This window comes from Puma concolor, chromosome B1 (genome assembly GCF_028749965.1).
Source record: "Puma concolor isolate L17-30 chromosome B1, mPumCon1.1.hap2, whole genome shotgun sequence".
NCBI lineage: Eukaryota > Metazoa > Chordata > Mammalia > Carnivora > Felidae > Puma > Puma concolor.
In genome coordinates this window covers 123,871,234-123,887,973 of record NC_141670.1, presented here as the reverse complement: position 1 = coordinate 123,887,973, position 16,740 = coordinate 123,871,234, and the positions used below count along the sequence as shown (strand labels likewise).

Here is a 16,740-nt window from a genome sequence, read left to right as displayed (position 1 = left end):
GAGAATGGCAACAAGGGATAAGTCAGTGACACCTTTCATGGACTGGTGACAGAGATCAATTGGGTTGATGGACATATCAACAATGTCATCACTAAATCCCATCATTTCTTTTTTTTTTTTAATTTTTTTTTTCAACCTTTATTTATTTTTGGGACAGAGAGAGACAGAGCATGAACGGGGGAGGGTCAGAGAGAGAGGGCGACACAGAATCGGAAACAGGCTCCAGGCTCTGAGCCATCAGCCCAGAGCCCGACGCGGGGCTCGAACTCACAGACCGCGAGATCGTGACCTGGCTGAAGTCGGACGCTTAACCGACTGCATCACCCAGGCGCCCCCATCATTTCTCTTTTTAAAGTTACAGAACGAATTATGTAATATCTGTTCTCTGAGCAGTTATTTTATTACAGCTACGTTCAAGATGCACATATTTCATTTTTCACAATTACACTGCATTTCCATCCCTGGTATGCCTCTTTCCACTGTACTGGAATGATCAGAGAGGTGATACAGGAAAGGAATGATATCCCCAAGGATGCCCTTTCACCTTTTATCATCTGGGATCTCAGAACAGCAGAATACAGCGGATGCTGAAACATAAAAGTGTAATAGTAAAGTGATTGAATTGCTTAAGAAACAGTGATTTCAGCAAAGCAATTATGCACTGTATTATGTGACGTTGCATTGCCTACATTTTGCTTCGTACCCCCTCCCAATTCCACCTTCATCCTAGTTCACCTATATGAAATATCACTTGATCCTCTGATTGGGATCATTGTTAATATCACCACTTGGATATGGTGAAAGCAGGATCAACATCAGTATCCAACATCAGAAAGGAAGGCCTCAGCTTTGAGGACTGTTTCTCAGGCTGTGTGATCACAAAGACATCCAAACCCTCTGCTATGGCTTCTGATCAGCTTTTGTCAGCCCCAGAATCTAGCACTGTGTCTTCTTAGGAAAAAATAATAATTTTTTTGGGGGGGGTGTTCCTTTTACAGCATGTATACTGTCTGCTAGATCCCCTCTCTGCATTCTCCATAATCTGTGCATAATATTTCAGATGAGGTTTCTTGATTCTTTATTTCTGATTCAGATTGGCTGACATGCTAGGTCAAAACCAAGAAGGTGGTATAGCAGGGTAAAACTTAAAGACCTAGATTAAAAAAATTTTTTTTTAAATCACTTACCAATCAGAGAATGTAGGTAGAATTGGGGGAGAGAATTTGAAAGGGAGATGTGCTTAGAATCAGAATGAGAAAATCAAAGCATTCATCACAGGAGTAATTCCTCATTTACTTATTGTTGCTTATTCTCTACTGGTGTCTCTAGCACTTAGGACAGTCCTGGCAAACACTGCACCATCACAAAATAAACATTGAATGAATAAATGAACACACTGAGTGAACACTCCATCCCCGAAGGTTTGCTAGCTGAAACAGAGTGACCATTTGTCAGAAATGATGCAGAAGGATTTGTGCCCTAGGTGGAATCTAAACCTCTGCCTCTAAGATTCCTTGCAAAATTGTATGACTTCAGTAATGTCAACTCATTCATTCTAGATCATTTCTGTAACCAGAAAAGTAATACATAATTGGCTAATGTAGTGCCAAGTGCTTCTTAGTATTATATGGAATCCTTGAACATTTTTAAAAAATAGGCTGATGTGGAAATTTCCCAAAGAGGGGCTTATAGGTAAAACTTTTTCTAATCCTGGTAATAGTAGGAAATAAGGTAGAGAGTACGAAAGATATTGAAGATCCAAGTGGCCATCTCTTTCTCACAAAACCACTTGGAAATGTTTGAAGAGTCATTTCTCTGTGAATTCAGGGTAGTGGAGATCATCAAATAAAGCACTCACGTTTTTCCAGCATGGTACAACTCGAAAGCTTTGTGGAGTTGGTCAAAAGGCAACTGATGGGTTATTAAGGGATCTATATTAATTTTATTTTGCAGGTAATCAGTCACTAGTTGGGGAATACAGTCTCTGGTTTTATAATCTGCAAAACAAAAAAAAGGCTATTGTGATAAGATTTGAGAAATGCCAAACCAACCAAAAGGAAACAAGTGTAAACTTGTGATGGAGATTTTCTTCTGAAAATCTGACATTGAACATGAAAGATAAATCATTTATACATCAGAAGCTATTGACTGCTGTTACTAAGTGTGGCTGCTACAGACAGTTCTGTTACCTAGAATTCCTTTAGAGAAAAATTGGGTCAGTATTCACATGTTACTGGGTTGAAAAATGGTCTTTTTAAACTAGCAGTTTATAGCCCACCTCCTGGGCTTACCTTTACCCAAAATTTCCTCTTCTGTGTATTCATACACACATAGAGATGGCATTGGGAACTACGTGCAGATGGGAATGTTAATTGACTGAAGCTGTTGGTCAATAATGCTCAGAAATAAGGGCTCCTCTGGGAGGATAAAAGCTGGTACCAAAACTCCAGGTTGGTGCATATAATTATCCAAAAGATTTGCAGCTAAAGTAGCAGAATAAACTTTGAACTCACCAGCATTTGGAACTGAAGTTGACTGAATTGTTTGAAACACTGGCAAAACCCAAAAACTATTTTGTAGGAGATAAAATTTGTATTTGAACTTAAAAAAACCTATTTAATTAAATTAACTGAAGTTGATTTGCAAAGCTCTCCGACTTATTGGAGAAGTCTTTGAAGACCTCTACCATTATAGCTCTGTTTCCCCAAGAGGAGGAATTTTGAATTGTATGTTTCTACAAAGTCAAAAGGGATTTCATGAGAGCAACCAACTAGTCCCTTCTGTTTGTTGACCTACCTCCTAAACACACACCCTTCAGTGTCCGTCCAGAGATAATATCTGGTGCGTTCAGGGAAAGCTGTGAATTTGATGAAGCCACCCCAACCATCAGACAGACACCATAGCTCCGGTGGCAGGAATCCCAAGCAGCAATCTGATAACAACAATAATGACCATAAGTGCCTTCCCACACAAGTAACAACTACCACCAGAGGTCGAGGGATTGTGTTCCTAGATCTCGAACCTCTTCCTGGCCAGATGCTATCTCAACCTCACCTTCAACACTGCTAGTGATGGGATTTCATTACAGAACCAGTAGAGTTTAGTGGGAAAGACTGTGCTAGCTGTGTGGCCTTAGGTAAGTTACTTAACCTCCATATGCCTCAGTTTCTTCATTTGTAAAAGGAAGACTAATACTGCCTACTTCATAGAATTGTTATGAAGATTAAATAATTTATCATTCTTAAGACATTTAGAACACTATCTGATATATAGTGAGGACCATATATTTATTAAATAAAATTACTCACTGCCTTTGCCAGACCTTCTCACTTGCCATGGTTCTCTAACTCATTTCTATTAAAATAAAACATATACATACATGGGTGTGTGAAGCTTTATTTATTTATTTTTAATTCAGTTTTGCAGGGATGTACAGTGTACTTTTTCATATCTTATATATTTGTTTTACTTCCTTTTCTGGCTCATTGTCCTGTTGTCTTCCTCCTTTTCTCCATTTTGCTTTATTTTCTCTTTTACCTATGTTACTACCTTTACTTCCTTTGTTTGTCTATCAAGTATGTTAGGTACACAATAAAACATATTAAATGTCTATATATTCTCTCCTCTGAACTGTAAGATCCAAGAGTGTAGTGCCTATTTTGTCCACCCTTATATCCCTAGGACTTCTGATACAGGACCCATAATTATCTTGTGAGTTAAATAATGTTTATACTTAAATATAAGAGTATATCTGAAGACCTAGGAATAAGGAAAAGGGAATACTGGTATTATGGCCTTTTGAATGTTTAAATTTTGTGTATTATAATGACATATCTTTAAGTATATATTGCTTTTATTTTTATTTTTTTTTAATTTTTTTTAATTTTTTTTAATTTATTTTTGGGACAGAGAGAGACAGAGCATGAACGGGGGAGGGGCAGAGAGAGAGGGAGACACAGAATCGGAAACAGGCTCCAGGCTCTGAGCCATCAGCCCAGAGCCCGACGCGGGGCTCGAACTCCCGGACCGCGAGATCGTGACCTGGCTGAAGTCGGACGCTTAACCGACTGCGCCACCCAGGCGCCCCGCTTTTATTTTTAAAATAGATATTTTAGAGTGAATTTATATTCCATTTTTACATTTGGGGTCCACAGGTCCAAAATGTATGTTCGGGAGAGTTTATACCCATCTATGTGAGGATATTTAGCATGTATTTCTCACTCCCGCCCCACCCTCTTTAAGCATCTATGCACTGTGCCCTAAGCCCACCTACCATCGTATCACTGAGTCCAATGGCTTCAAAGGCAAAGTCAACACCAACTCTTGTCATTTCCATGACCACCTGCTGGACAGGTTTCTTGAGGTTACGAGGGTTGAGACAATCAGTGACCCCTAATGCTCTTGCCCGGGGAAACTTCTCCTCATTGATGTCAACCCCAATGATCCTAGAAGCACCAGATGCTTTACAGCCCATGACAATGGCTGAACCAACTCCACCAAGTCCAAAGACCACGCACGTGGAACCGCGAGTGACCTACAAATTCACAAGGCATGTTTGTATTAGAAATCAACCCTGGACACAGGTAATTAGGAAAGCAAACAAACAAAAACAACCGTTGAAACCTCTGGAACTGTATACAACTATTGAACATTTTGATGTTTTCCAGGCAAATCACTATGACACTCATTAACACATGGGTAACTTCCTCACCTTGGCCGAATTTACAGCAGCCCCATAACCTGTAGGCACCTCGCAGCTTATGATACTAACTTTATCCATAGGAGCAGCAGCATCAATTTTTGCCACTGCAATCTCAGGTACAACCGTATATTCAGTGAATGTGCTTGCACGGAAAGAGTGATAAATCTTTTTTCCTTTGCAGGTAAATCTGCTGGTCTTGTCCAGCATTAATCCAGAAGAAGGTAGAACACTGTTCCGCGGTGACAGACACAGTTACAGGTGGCGGCACCGACACGTGGAATTATAAAGACAGAAGAGAGCACGTTTAGTTACAGGTCAGTGCTTATACAATATCAGCAATTTAATAATAGAGTAAGGGGTAAATTACTAACTCTTGCTTCTCACAGAAGTTTCCCTTGGGATGCAAACAGGAACTGCATTCTCTACACTGTGGTATAGCGAGTGTGAGGACTTTATCTCCTATATATAGAGAAATAATAATATGAGTATTAGTTTAAAATATTACTGGATCAAAAATACAATAGTATGTTTATAAAAATTTCATTGGATGGCTTGAAAACTTGCTGTGGGCAGATTATGGTAGCCAGCATAACATTGCCTATTGCTGTTTTCTTTTTAAGTTTTCATTTAAATTCCAGTTAGTTAACATATGGTGTAACATTAGTTTCTCTTGGAAGTTTAGATAAGGCACATCTTTAATTTTCTTTTTTTTTTTTTTTTGAACATTTATTTATTTTTGGGACAGAGAGAGACAGAGCATGAACGGGGGAGGGGCAGAGAGAGAGGGAGACACAGAATCGGAAACAGGCTCCAGGCTCTGAGCCATCAGCCCAGAGCCCGACGCGGGGCTCGAACTCCCGGACCGCGAGATCGTGACCTGGCTGAAGTCGGACGCTTAACCGACTGCGCCACCCAGGCGCCCCTTGATAAGGCACATCTTAACTTCACTGGCCCTTAAAAATTCCAAAGGTAGTGGATCTCAAATTCAGGAGAACTTTTGCTCTCTTGTCCTTTCTCCTCCAACCCCTCATTGTTTTACACAAAACTTTCACTGGAATTTTTTTTTTTTTTTTAAGCTAAAGAGGAGTTAGAGCATATATCTCTTCTGTTTGCATTATGTTCTTGGAGATAGACCGTGCCTTTTTACTTTTGTCGCCTTTCTGTGCCTAGTGTCAGATTCAATGTAGGTATCTCATAATTGTTTGCCAAATGAATTCCCTGGTAAGAGTTTCACAAATATCCTGACCATGCCCTTTATTAAGTCTCTTTGTGTGCCTGGTTCCAAGTTGTGAGGTTCTATAGTATCTTAATCTGTGTGATTGCTCTTCTTCACTCTAATCATTTCAGACAGGTTAAGAATAGCTATGTCCAGATCTTTTTTGGTAGTCTGGGGAAGAACATATACTTGCTTTCTTTGATTCTTTGAAATATCATCATCATCCTGTCAATGAAAATTCAAGTTTGATATTCCAGTTGATTAGAACATTCATCTGTCAAACATTCTAATGCATTCTAACCATGGGACAGGCACTGTGGTAAACATGTGGGGGATACAGTATGTAAGGAGCAGTCTCAATAGTTTTCAGTCTATTTAGAAGTACACTGGTCCTATCTCAACTCTCATTTAGTTATGGATATATTCTTGGCTCAGCTACTGCCCCTCTGAATTGCTAGAGAAAACAGCAGAGAAACCATGTGACTCTTGGAATGACTGAATACATTTAATATAATGATATGTGATTAGTTAGAAGAGTCTAGAGGTAAACCAGTTTTTTTTCTCCTGTAAGTATGTGAATGCATTTTATTTGTTTATTTATTTATTTATTAAAAAAATTTCTTTTAATGTTTTTTATTTATTTTTGAAGGAGAGACAGACAGAGCATGAGCGGGGGAGGAACAGAGAGAGAGGGAGACATAGAATTTGAGACAATCAGTGACCCCTAACACTCTGAGCTGTCAGCACAGAGCCGGATGCGGGGCTCGAACTCACGAACTGTGAAATCATGATCTGAGCTGAAGTCGGATGTTTAACCGACTGAGCCACCCAGGCACCCCAGTGAATGCATTTTAAGTTCCTTCTCTGTGCAGGGGAGCTCTTTGGGAGGCTGTTTGTGGGAAGGTTTCATTACCCCACTTCCTACCTGGTTTCACTGAGCTCACTCCTTCGCCAATACTCTCTACAATCCCAGCTCCTTCATGGCCTGGGATGAAAGGAAAGTTTATGGAGAGTAATCCTTTTACTGCATGATCATCAGTACCACAGATCCCTGTAGATATCATCTGCATAAGAATTAAATAGCCAAGAATCAGTTGGTTTGGAATTTTCCTTTATCTTTTTCTTTTAATCTGAGACTGATTATTAAAAAAATTTCTTTACTTGAACTGTGTCATTTGATCCCTATTACACTGCTCAGAGGAATACAGGGCGGATTGTATCATTCCCAATTTAGAGGTGAGGAAAGGGAGATTCAGAGACTTAGAATGACTTGTCCAAAGTTACATGGCACATGTTAAGACCTGGAAATAAACTTAGATTTTTTCGAAATCTACTTTGTACATTGATGTTATCAAATAGTTTTGAAATATGATGGACAATCACATACAATGAAGGACTTTTTGCCACATTATCAATAACACCATGATTGAGAAACAAAGAATTTTAGGCCCATACTGTTGAATGTTTTTCCAATGCTCTGGGAAAATCTGTTTTTAACATTTCAAATTTATACATTGAGAACATTCTTTAAATTAATAATGTAACAATGAATTTAAGTTAAAATTAACCATTGCAAAATTTAGTTGACGTTGTGAAGTTTTAAAACTTTCTTAGTTAATGGCCTGAGTTTTCTTATCTGTCAATAGACCTGACCCAATGACATTGGTCATAAAAATGAAACATTTCATGTACCGTAGCCCCTAAGTTACTGCTGTGCCTGGGTTGCAGCCAGAAAAGCCTATGCCTGAGCATATTGACTAGTTCTCCAGTGTGTGTAGTGAGAGTGGCAGCATTTATAGCTGAACACTGGGAACAACTGTGGTATATGATCCTGGCAAATGAAGGATCCTGGTGAAGAGAAAGTGCTCATGAGAAATATGCTGTGGTTTTGGTTCCCACAGTGCTAAAATGGCTTCAAGATGCTGTCAAAGGCTAGAAGTGTTGTTTTAGGTATGCAGCAGCCTGGATCTCCTTATTACTTTGGTTCTACATATCAAATAAGAGTATGCAGTTATTTTGGGGAAGTTTCCCATGGCATAAGCTGGAGGTGGAATTGACTGTTCTTATGAACAGACCCAGTCCTTAACCTTGATTTGTTCAGGGTTCAGTGTGATGTTGCTGAGTTTCTTGCTATGCAGCTTCTACCTTGGTAGCCTATTGTGGATTTATTATTTAGGAGGTAGCCTTTGTAGTTAAGGAGCCTATCAATGTAAGAACAGAGAATATTGACTAATTAACTAGTAAACATTTCAGCAGATGGTGACCCAGTACACAATAAGGACTAATTAAATGCTGTTTGGATGGATGATAAATAGAAAAATACAGCTTCTGAACAGCAGTCAGTTACCAAACTTCTTTCTTTGTGTACATTCTTATCAATTATCATTTTGTTCTTTACCATGTCTCATTGGTGAAATAAAATCTTGAGTGTAACACTAGACATGGACTTGATAATTTATTCAGTGTTCCCAAATTCTCCTGTTTTTCTTTCACTGCCTGTCTTTTTTTTTTTTTTTTTTTAATTTTTTTTTCAACGTTTATTTATTTTTGGGACAGAGAGAGACAGAGCATGAACGGGGGAGGGGCAGAGAGAGAGGGAGACACAGAATCGGAAACAGGCTCCAGGCTCCGAGCCATCAGCCCAGAGCCTGACGCGGGGCTCGAACTCACGGAGCGCGAGATCATGACCTGGCTGAAGTCGGATGCTTAACCGACTGCGCCACCCAGGCGCCCCTGTCTGTCTTTTTATACTTCCCTCCATCACCTTTTCCTTTTGGCATCTTTCCAATTCCCTTCATTCCTTGTCTCTGTTACTCCTGTAGCCATCCTCCTACACCTTCGACTTTGATTAGATATAGTATGACTAGATGCATATGGCATCCAGTATTTGTCTTATTTATTAAGTCAAGTGTTCAATTTCCTGATCTCAAATTAGAAGATAGGTGGATATTAATGTTTAATTAGGAGTAATAATACTCCTAATCTTGGGTATTTAATGGTTTTATAAAATTTGGGATGTATTAATCAAAAGTTTGATTTGAGAGTGGCAAGAAGCTGTTGACAGGTCATTGTTTTCCCATCCCTGGTCCAAGCTCTGTTCAATAATTGTTAACTCTTCCAAGTCACTTTGAAGACTATCATGGAGTCCTAGCTGCTCATTCCTAGAAATTGAAATTTACCACACAGTGAACTTTTTCAGACATTTTCTGAGGTTATCATGTGTGAGCTCCAAACAATAGAGATGGAACATTAGTCTGTTAGTCATTGCATATTCATTTGTTGATATCAATTTTGTATCATTGAAGTAGGGGGAAATGCAGTTCTTGTCGCCTTTCCCTCAATGAAAAGAAGTTAGTACTTAAAACACCTTCTAGGTCACATTGTGAAGTATATAGACCTATGATGTTATATAATTTAAGTAAAAATTTCAATACTTAAAAAGTAATTATGGTAGATGAGTAAATTACCAGTATTTTACAAATATTAAGAATATATTAAACATTCATTACCTCTATTCATTTATCTTAGTTTAAAAAATTCATTTTACTAACAGAAGTGGACAGACCCCAATGCAAATGTTATATGTATTACATATAAAATATGTTTCATTTCATGAAACAGGATTTCCTTACATTTACCTACAAAGGTAAAAGTTAAAAGACTTAAAAATACCTTAATACGAACTTCCCGAGCCTTTGGTGGATCGACTTGTACTTCCTCAATTGCAAGAGTAGAACCTGTTTTCCATGCAATGGCTGCCCGGCATGTGATTGTCTGTTGACACCAGGACAACAAAATTTTTGTGAAAAAAATTAATTTTTATTCTGATCATACAAACGACACTTATTTGTTATAATTAGTAAAGTACAAAAATCATAAATAAAAGATCACTGCAATTTAATTTTTTTTTTTTAATTTTTTTTTTCAATGTTTATTTATTTTTGGGACAGAGAGAGACAGAGCATGAACGGGGGAGGGGCAGAGAGAGAGGGAGACACAGAATCGGAAACAGGCTCCAGGCTCTGAGCCATCAGCCCAGACTCTGACGCGGGGCTCGAACTCACGGACCGCGAGATCGTGACCTGGCTGAAGTCGGACGCTTAACCGACTGCGCCACCCAGGCGCCCCAGATCACTGCAATTTTAGATGCAACCTACTGAAATTTTAGCATATTTCCTTCTAGTCTCTTAAAACAATTTTGATACAATAGAGATCATGTCTACAGTTTTGTATTCTGCTTTTTTGCTAGTGACAGCCACCATGTAATGACCATTTGTCATTTACTTGTAAGTAGGCATTTTCTCATCACTTCAAATGCTTTGTAATCAGAATTTTAACTATTTTTTTTAGTAATCACTACACCCAGCGTGAGACTGAAACCCATGACCCCAATGTAACAAAAGTCATGTGCTTTTCTGACTGAGCCACCCAGGCACCCCTGTAATCAGAATTTTAAATGGCTACTTTTGGGGCACCCGGGTGGCTCAGTTGGTTAAGTGTCTGACTCGATTTCAGGTCAGGTCTTGATCTCACAGTTCATGGGTTTGAGCCCCACGTGGGGCTCTGGGCTGACAGCAGAGCCTGCTTGGGATTCTCTCTCTCTCCCTCTCTCTACACCTCCCCTGCTCGTTTGTTCTCTCTCTCAAAATAAAGAAATAAACATTAAAAATAAATAAATAAATGGCTACTTTGTATTTCATCATTTGAATGTTCCAGTTTGCTTAGTAACCACTTACAAATGTAATCATTTCCATTGTTTTGACTGTTCCAAAGTCTAATGTGATAAACAGCTTTGTTCATAATTTTGACTTGCCTGGTTTCCTTAAGTAACCATTATTTTGGAAAAGATAGAGACATTACTAAGGCTGAATTGATTTCCAAATCTCTTAGTAGAAATGTTTAATAATTTGGCACAATTCCTAGAAGTAAAAGAATATCTATATCATCATTTGTCCCACCCTCATTAGCACTGACCATAGTCATTGAAACCAAAATATCTAATAGACACAAAAAATCAATCTCTTTTACTAGTATTTTTTGAATGCTAATAATATTGAATATTTTCCATGTTTATATTAGTCATATATACTTTCCTGTTTCATGGAGTATTTGGTCATAGAGTTAATGTATGTATCTACTCGCATCTTGGTGTTTTTCTCATTAATCATTTGACCTCTTTACACATTAAAGGAATAAGTTATTGTCTGTCAGCTTGCTGTACATGATTTTCCCTGATTGATATTTGAACCTTAATTTTTGTGCATTTACGTGCGTGTGTGCGCACATACACACATTTAAACATTTTGGTTAGAGGGGCGCCTGGGTGGCTCAGTCGGTTAAGCGTCCGACTTCAGCTCAGGTCACGATCTCGCGGTCTGCGGGTTCGAGCCCTGCGTCGGGCTCTGGGCTGATGGCTCAGAGCCTGGAGCCTGCTTCCGATTCTGTGTTTCCCTCTCTCTGCCCCTCCCCCGTTCATGCTGTGTCTCTCTCTGTCTGAAAAATAAATAAACGTTAAAAAAAAATTTAAAAACTTTGGTTAGAAGCTTCTTTTCCTTTGTTATTTATCCCATTTTTATGCTTTGGAAATTCTCTTTGCATAGAGACCAAATAAATATTTCTTCTTCACATTCTAGATTTTTATAGTTTGACTTCTAAGTGTTTAATTCTTAAATCCAACTTAAAATCATTTTTTTGTGCGATGTGCAGTTATAGAATCTAAATGAATTGTCCTAGCATGAACTCTTGATTATTTCTTTCATTAATGCTTAATTAGCCCCTTTACTATACACTTAGAAGTTCTCACATTTACAGGTTTCTCTTTGGAAGCCGTTTCTCTTGTTCCATATATCATCCTGACAGTTCTTGTAGCAGTACCGCAATGATCAAATACTTTACTTTTGATAGAGCTTAATATCTGGTGGCCCTAGTATGCTTTATGATTTTATGTATGTTCCATTTGCAATTTTTCTGCACTCGTAATTGTAAGATATACTGAACTGACTGACTCTGTTATGTCTCCAAGAAATTTAGATAGAGGAGTTAATATATGTATTATATTACAAAGAAAAGGGACAAATGCCACAAGAGAAGTTCAAATAAAATTATATAGAAAAACACTACTTCTTTCTCAAGATGAAATAATTCTGCTTTCACCTACCAAACTCCAGTAAAAGTGTATACTTTATGAAAAATGCTTTCATAATTTCAAAATGGTACACACTCAAGGCAAAAAACTTGGAAAGCTCAGACACGAAAAGGGGGGCGAAAATGGCAAATCTGGCACTCAGCTATTACTGTTTGTAACATTTTATGTTAAGTCTTTCCAATTGATATGCTATGTGTGTTTGTGTAATCATACTAAGAAAACTATTTTACAGTCTGTTCTTGCACTTTGCTTTATAAATATTTTCCAGGTAATTTAACATAATCACTTAGGACTTTATTGACTAATATATCAGAATTTATTTAATCAGTTTCCTACTATTTGACATATCTTGTTTCCAGTGTTGTCCTCTTAAAAACAATGCCATGATTAACCTCTTTATAAAAACAACATAATTATTTCCTTGGAATAAATTTCCGGGTCAAATGATAGACACATTTTTAAGCATTTGATACAATATTGTCAAACTATCACCCAGGAGGTTCCTAAAAAGTTATTCTCCCATCAGTGATGCTTGAGTTTCCACAAGTGGGAAAACATTAGGTATTGTCATTAAAAATCCTTGCTAATCTGATTGGAGAAAATGGTTTCTTAACTTGGTTTCAGTGTATACTTTTTAGATAACTAATGGAAATGATATAAATGTATTTTAAAGGTAGCCCTTACTTTGCCCGAAGTGTCCATGATGAATTTTCTTTCCATGGCACCCTACAGGTCTACCCAAGAGGACTGCACTTCTTCGACTCTGCTCCTGGGCAAACTAGACAGAGTAGTTATAGTGTTTGCACATCGGAAGTTATTAAACATAATTACATAATCACACATCAGCGAAGGGAAAACCAGACAAGCAAAGTGGTTGGCAAATATGGGAAGGTGAAAGACAGAAAGGAGTGTGGGAGAATGATTAGGGAGGAAGGAGGTCGAAAACAAGAATGCTGAATGAGGAGAGCTTGAAGGGTAGGGATGCATCTGAAGACAGTGTAGGGATTATTTAAAAAAGTGAATCAAGTGAAAGAAACTAAGAGAAAGATCAACTACTAATTAGTTAACAATAAGAATTTCTGGAGTTTCAGTTACATGAAAGGTACTGCCAGATCCAGACAATGAGAGTATAACACGGGTCTCGGGGAGTCAAAAAAGATGGAAGAGCACAAATAATGATCCAAACTGCTATAAAAAGGCTGAGAAAAAGTGACAAAGATGGTAAGTGCCCAAGGCAATATGAGGTCATTGTGCATGATTAGAGAGTTTTATTTAGGTGAGACTTAGCTGCATCTGGATGAATTTATATAACAAAATAATTTATATAAAATAATTTATATAATATATAAATGTATAAAATAATTTATAAAATAATGTGTAGCATATTCAAAATGGGGGTTTAAGCTTCATCAAGGTATTCATCACGTTTACCTTTCAATATTTTTTTACCGCAGTGTTTCTTCACATCAGGATGCATAAGAATCAATCCTCTGTGGGAGGTTGTTAAAATTTGTAGTTCTGGGCCCTGCCCTCAATATTCTGGCTTCTGCCAGATGAGGATACCAAGGCAAATATTAGACCAGAAAACACCAAGGCCCCATTTATTAATTTGCAGAGTAAGAGCGTGAGTTCTTTGGTTGGCTGCTTAGGCTCCCTTGACTCCCATCTCTTAGACGTTATTTGTTGAGAGCTTCCTCAGAGGAGGCCAATGAAGCAGTTTCTTTGCTGAGAACATATTACTGTCATAGTTCATGGTTACTGTAAGGTGAGAGTAATTTGGGACGGGATGGATGTGGGGAAAAATTTGGGACAAGCTTCAATAATTACTAGGTCTCTAGGTTTGGAGTTTTTCTTGCAACAGAACTGTCTTGACCCCCTAATTAGTTAGTTATAAGTTTCATTTGAAGGGTTTTGTATCTGCTAATGATTCAGAAATCCTCAGGGTCCTGGCTATAGAAGCACTGCTTCTATCTTATCGTACAGTCTAGGGACTTGCCATTCCCCCCCCAGGATATTTTGAAGCTCTTCCTATAAGACTTGGACCTTATCTGAGCTAGAGTGAAGAGACCTGGTTTCTTTGCTCTAAAACTTGGCCAGGAGAATGCTCTTGGGAGGCATTCCAGCTGACTATGATTTATATAGTCAGGCAAGATGATACAAGAACGGAGGTGCTTGGATGGGGTTAAAGGGACTTAGGTTTGTTCATTCTTCTCTCTCCTTAAATGACCTTGCTCTTCAATACCTTAGTTACCAAGCTTTTTGCAACCATGCATTAATCTTGGAATCTACACATTTTTCCTGTTCAGCAATGCTTGGATCATGTGATGCTCAATATTGTTTGAGAAGATTGACTGGAAGGAATGATCTGATGTGAATGATCTTGTTCAGAAGGGCTAGTTTGGGCTTGTCTCTGCCATAGCATCTTGCTAAAGGCTAAAACATTAGAATTTTTTTCTTCCAAATTGCCTACATTTATAGTTTTAGTGGGCATGTGATCTGAATCCTGAGATGGCAGGTGATAATTGACCATTTAATTGCTTTACTACAAAAACCTATCTTCAAATCAAGGATGGTGGAATTTTTGTTGCTTCTCAGTCCCCTCTACTCAGTGAGTCCCACAGTTCAGGGATATTAATGAACCATTTTCCTTCTGGGACCCAATTTTTGTGTTAGGGCTCTTTTCTTTACAAGTTACTGAAACCCAACATGAACAAGCTTAAGGAAAAGGGAGGAAATGTTGACTTAACAGAAATCATGAAAGGAATGAATAACCAAACAAGGTCAAGGGCAGGAAAGTAGCTGGGAGCAGGAACTCTGAATCAATTCAACTGCAGTAGGATTTTCCCTCTCTCTTATGTGAGGCAATGCAGCAAAGTGGTTAAAAGCATGGATACCAGCACTAATAGACCTGCATTCAGTCTTAGTTCCATCCCGTACATACTGTGACATAAGAAAAGAAATCCAACCTCTTTGTATTTTAGTTTCCCCATTAATAAGGTGAGGGTGATTATACTAGTTCCTACCTCATAGGTTTGTTAATAAGCATTAAGATAGTTAACAAATGACAAATGATTAGAATTTATGACAAATAAATGACAAATGGTTAGAACCATGCCAAGCACATAGCATGGCCTATATATAAGTATTATGTATTTATTACTATTATTAATTATTACCATTATATATCACACATTGTTTGCCTTTTCTTACCACTGTCTTGCTTTTGCTCTACGGTGGGAAATATAGCCACAAAAAAAATCCACCTAATTCTTAAATCTAACAACTGCAATAAGAGAGTTCAGATCTGTCTGTGATCTTAAGTCCAAAAATGTAAGGAAGTCTCTCCATGCTCAGTTTGGGTCAAGTGTTCACTCCTGGACCAATGAAACTACCCAAGTTGTGGGAATGTAGAAGAATTTGGCAGCTATTATCACAGCCATGTTGATGCCCCTGAGCAGCTAAAGGTGGCTGGGGAAAATCACAGGGCAGACTGGCTCCATTGTAAATTCTGGATCATCAAGATGAAATGAAGTCTCAATAGTGCTTGGCAGTACTTCATTTTCCTAGCTAACTTGCTGTCCAATTTCTTGAAATACATGTCAGTTTTTCAACACTTGTGTCAAATATGTGACCATCTTCCCTCCGTATCTACCTCCACCCCCCTTTCCCTCAGGAGATGAGTTTACAGTACACTGAAAATTCATCCCGTTGCTCCAGGCACAACCCTTCCTGCTCTGTATCCAGTTCATTAACAAGTTCTGCCAGCTCTACCTCTGATATATTTCCCAAATTTGTTAGTGTTAAAGTCTTATTCTCTACTCTAGAATACAATTTCTATAAGAATAGGGACCTTGAATCTCAATATTTTTCTCTACTCCAATGTGTCTGGAATGGTGCCTGGCATATAGTAGGAGCTCTGTGAATGTTGGTTAAATGAACTAAAGTGAAGTTATCAGAAAAGAACTCCCTTGGATGCCTATTATGTAATGTACGTATTATGCAGTCATGTAACTGCATCTATATTCTTCCTGTTCTTCCCTGTCACCTGTCCCTGTCACCTAATCATTGTTTCTGATTTCTTCTCTCACTGTGACTTGTCAGCTTTTTTTCCCCTCTAGATTTTAAGTGATCTATACAACCAATATGGGTGGAGCTCGATCTAACAACACTGAGACCAAGAGTTGTATGCTCCGCGGACTGAGTCAGCCAGGTGCCCAACTTGTCAGTTTTTTAATGTATTCATCCTTCTCCCATTAAGAAGAAAAGCAGAAACAAACTTTCTATTTTCCCGTATCTCTTTCTAACTACCACTAGGAGTCAAAACAAATGTTTATATGGCTTTCTGAATTGAAGGTTAAGATTTACAAGCCAAATACTATTAATTTGGGCTTCTGCTTATTGGTCTTGAGAAATTTTAATTATCCTGGATGTAATTGGGACTTTGCAATTAGACTAATTTGTGGGAGGACTTTTATATTTGAATAACTTTAATTTGACTTTATAATCTGAGTAACAGGATGCCAATATATGATTTGACTTTGTAATTTGAGTGATTTGGATTTCATAACTTCAGGAAGTTTCTACAGTAATTCAGGTAGTATCTGGCAGTGACCACAAAGACAGCAATAAACCAGAGTCCTAGTAAGAAAAAACACAATTTAAGAAAAGACGCTTTAT

The 16,740-nt window shown here is 38.1% G+C and overlaps 1 protein-coding gene across 1 annotated transcript; it reads right to left on the bottom strand.

Annotated features, from left to right (window-relative positions):
* Positions 1-377: 377 nt before the first annotated feature.
* On the bottom strand, positions 378-12,863 carry LOC112858536 (alcohol dehydrogenase 1-like). The gene is made up of 9 exons (XM_025921969.2): positions 12,748-12,863; positions 9,591-9,692; positions 6,844-6,982; positions 5,074-5,161; positions 4,712-4,931; positions 4,274-4,534; positions 2,797-2,932; positions 1,859-1,997; positions 378-587 (listed from the first exon to the last, which is right to left on the bottom strand). Exons 1-9 carry the CDS (start codon positions 12,781-12,783, stop codon positions 563-565), a joined length of 1,146 nt encoding a protein of 381 aa, XP_025777754.1. The 5' UTR covers positions 12,784-12,863; the 3' UTR covers positions 378-562.
* Positions 12,864-16,740: the final 3,877 nt, after the last annotated feature.

Coding starts and splice junctions, on each gene's coding strand:
- LOC112858536 (XM_025921969.2), bottom strand. CDS start 12,783: ATGGAAAGAAAATTCATCATGGACACTTCGGGCAAA. Junction 6,983..9,590: donor CTCGGGAAGTTCGTATTAAG/GTATTTTTAAGT, acceptor ATTCTTATGCAG/ATGATATCTACAGGGATCTG. Junction 4,535..4,711: donor CTGCTGTAAATTCGGCCAAG/GTGAGGAAGTTA, acceptor GTGAATTTGTAG/GTCACTCGCGGTTCCACGTG.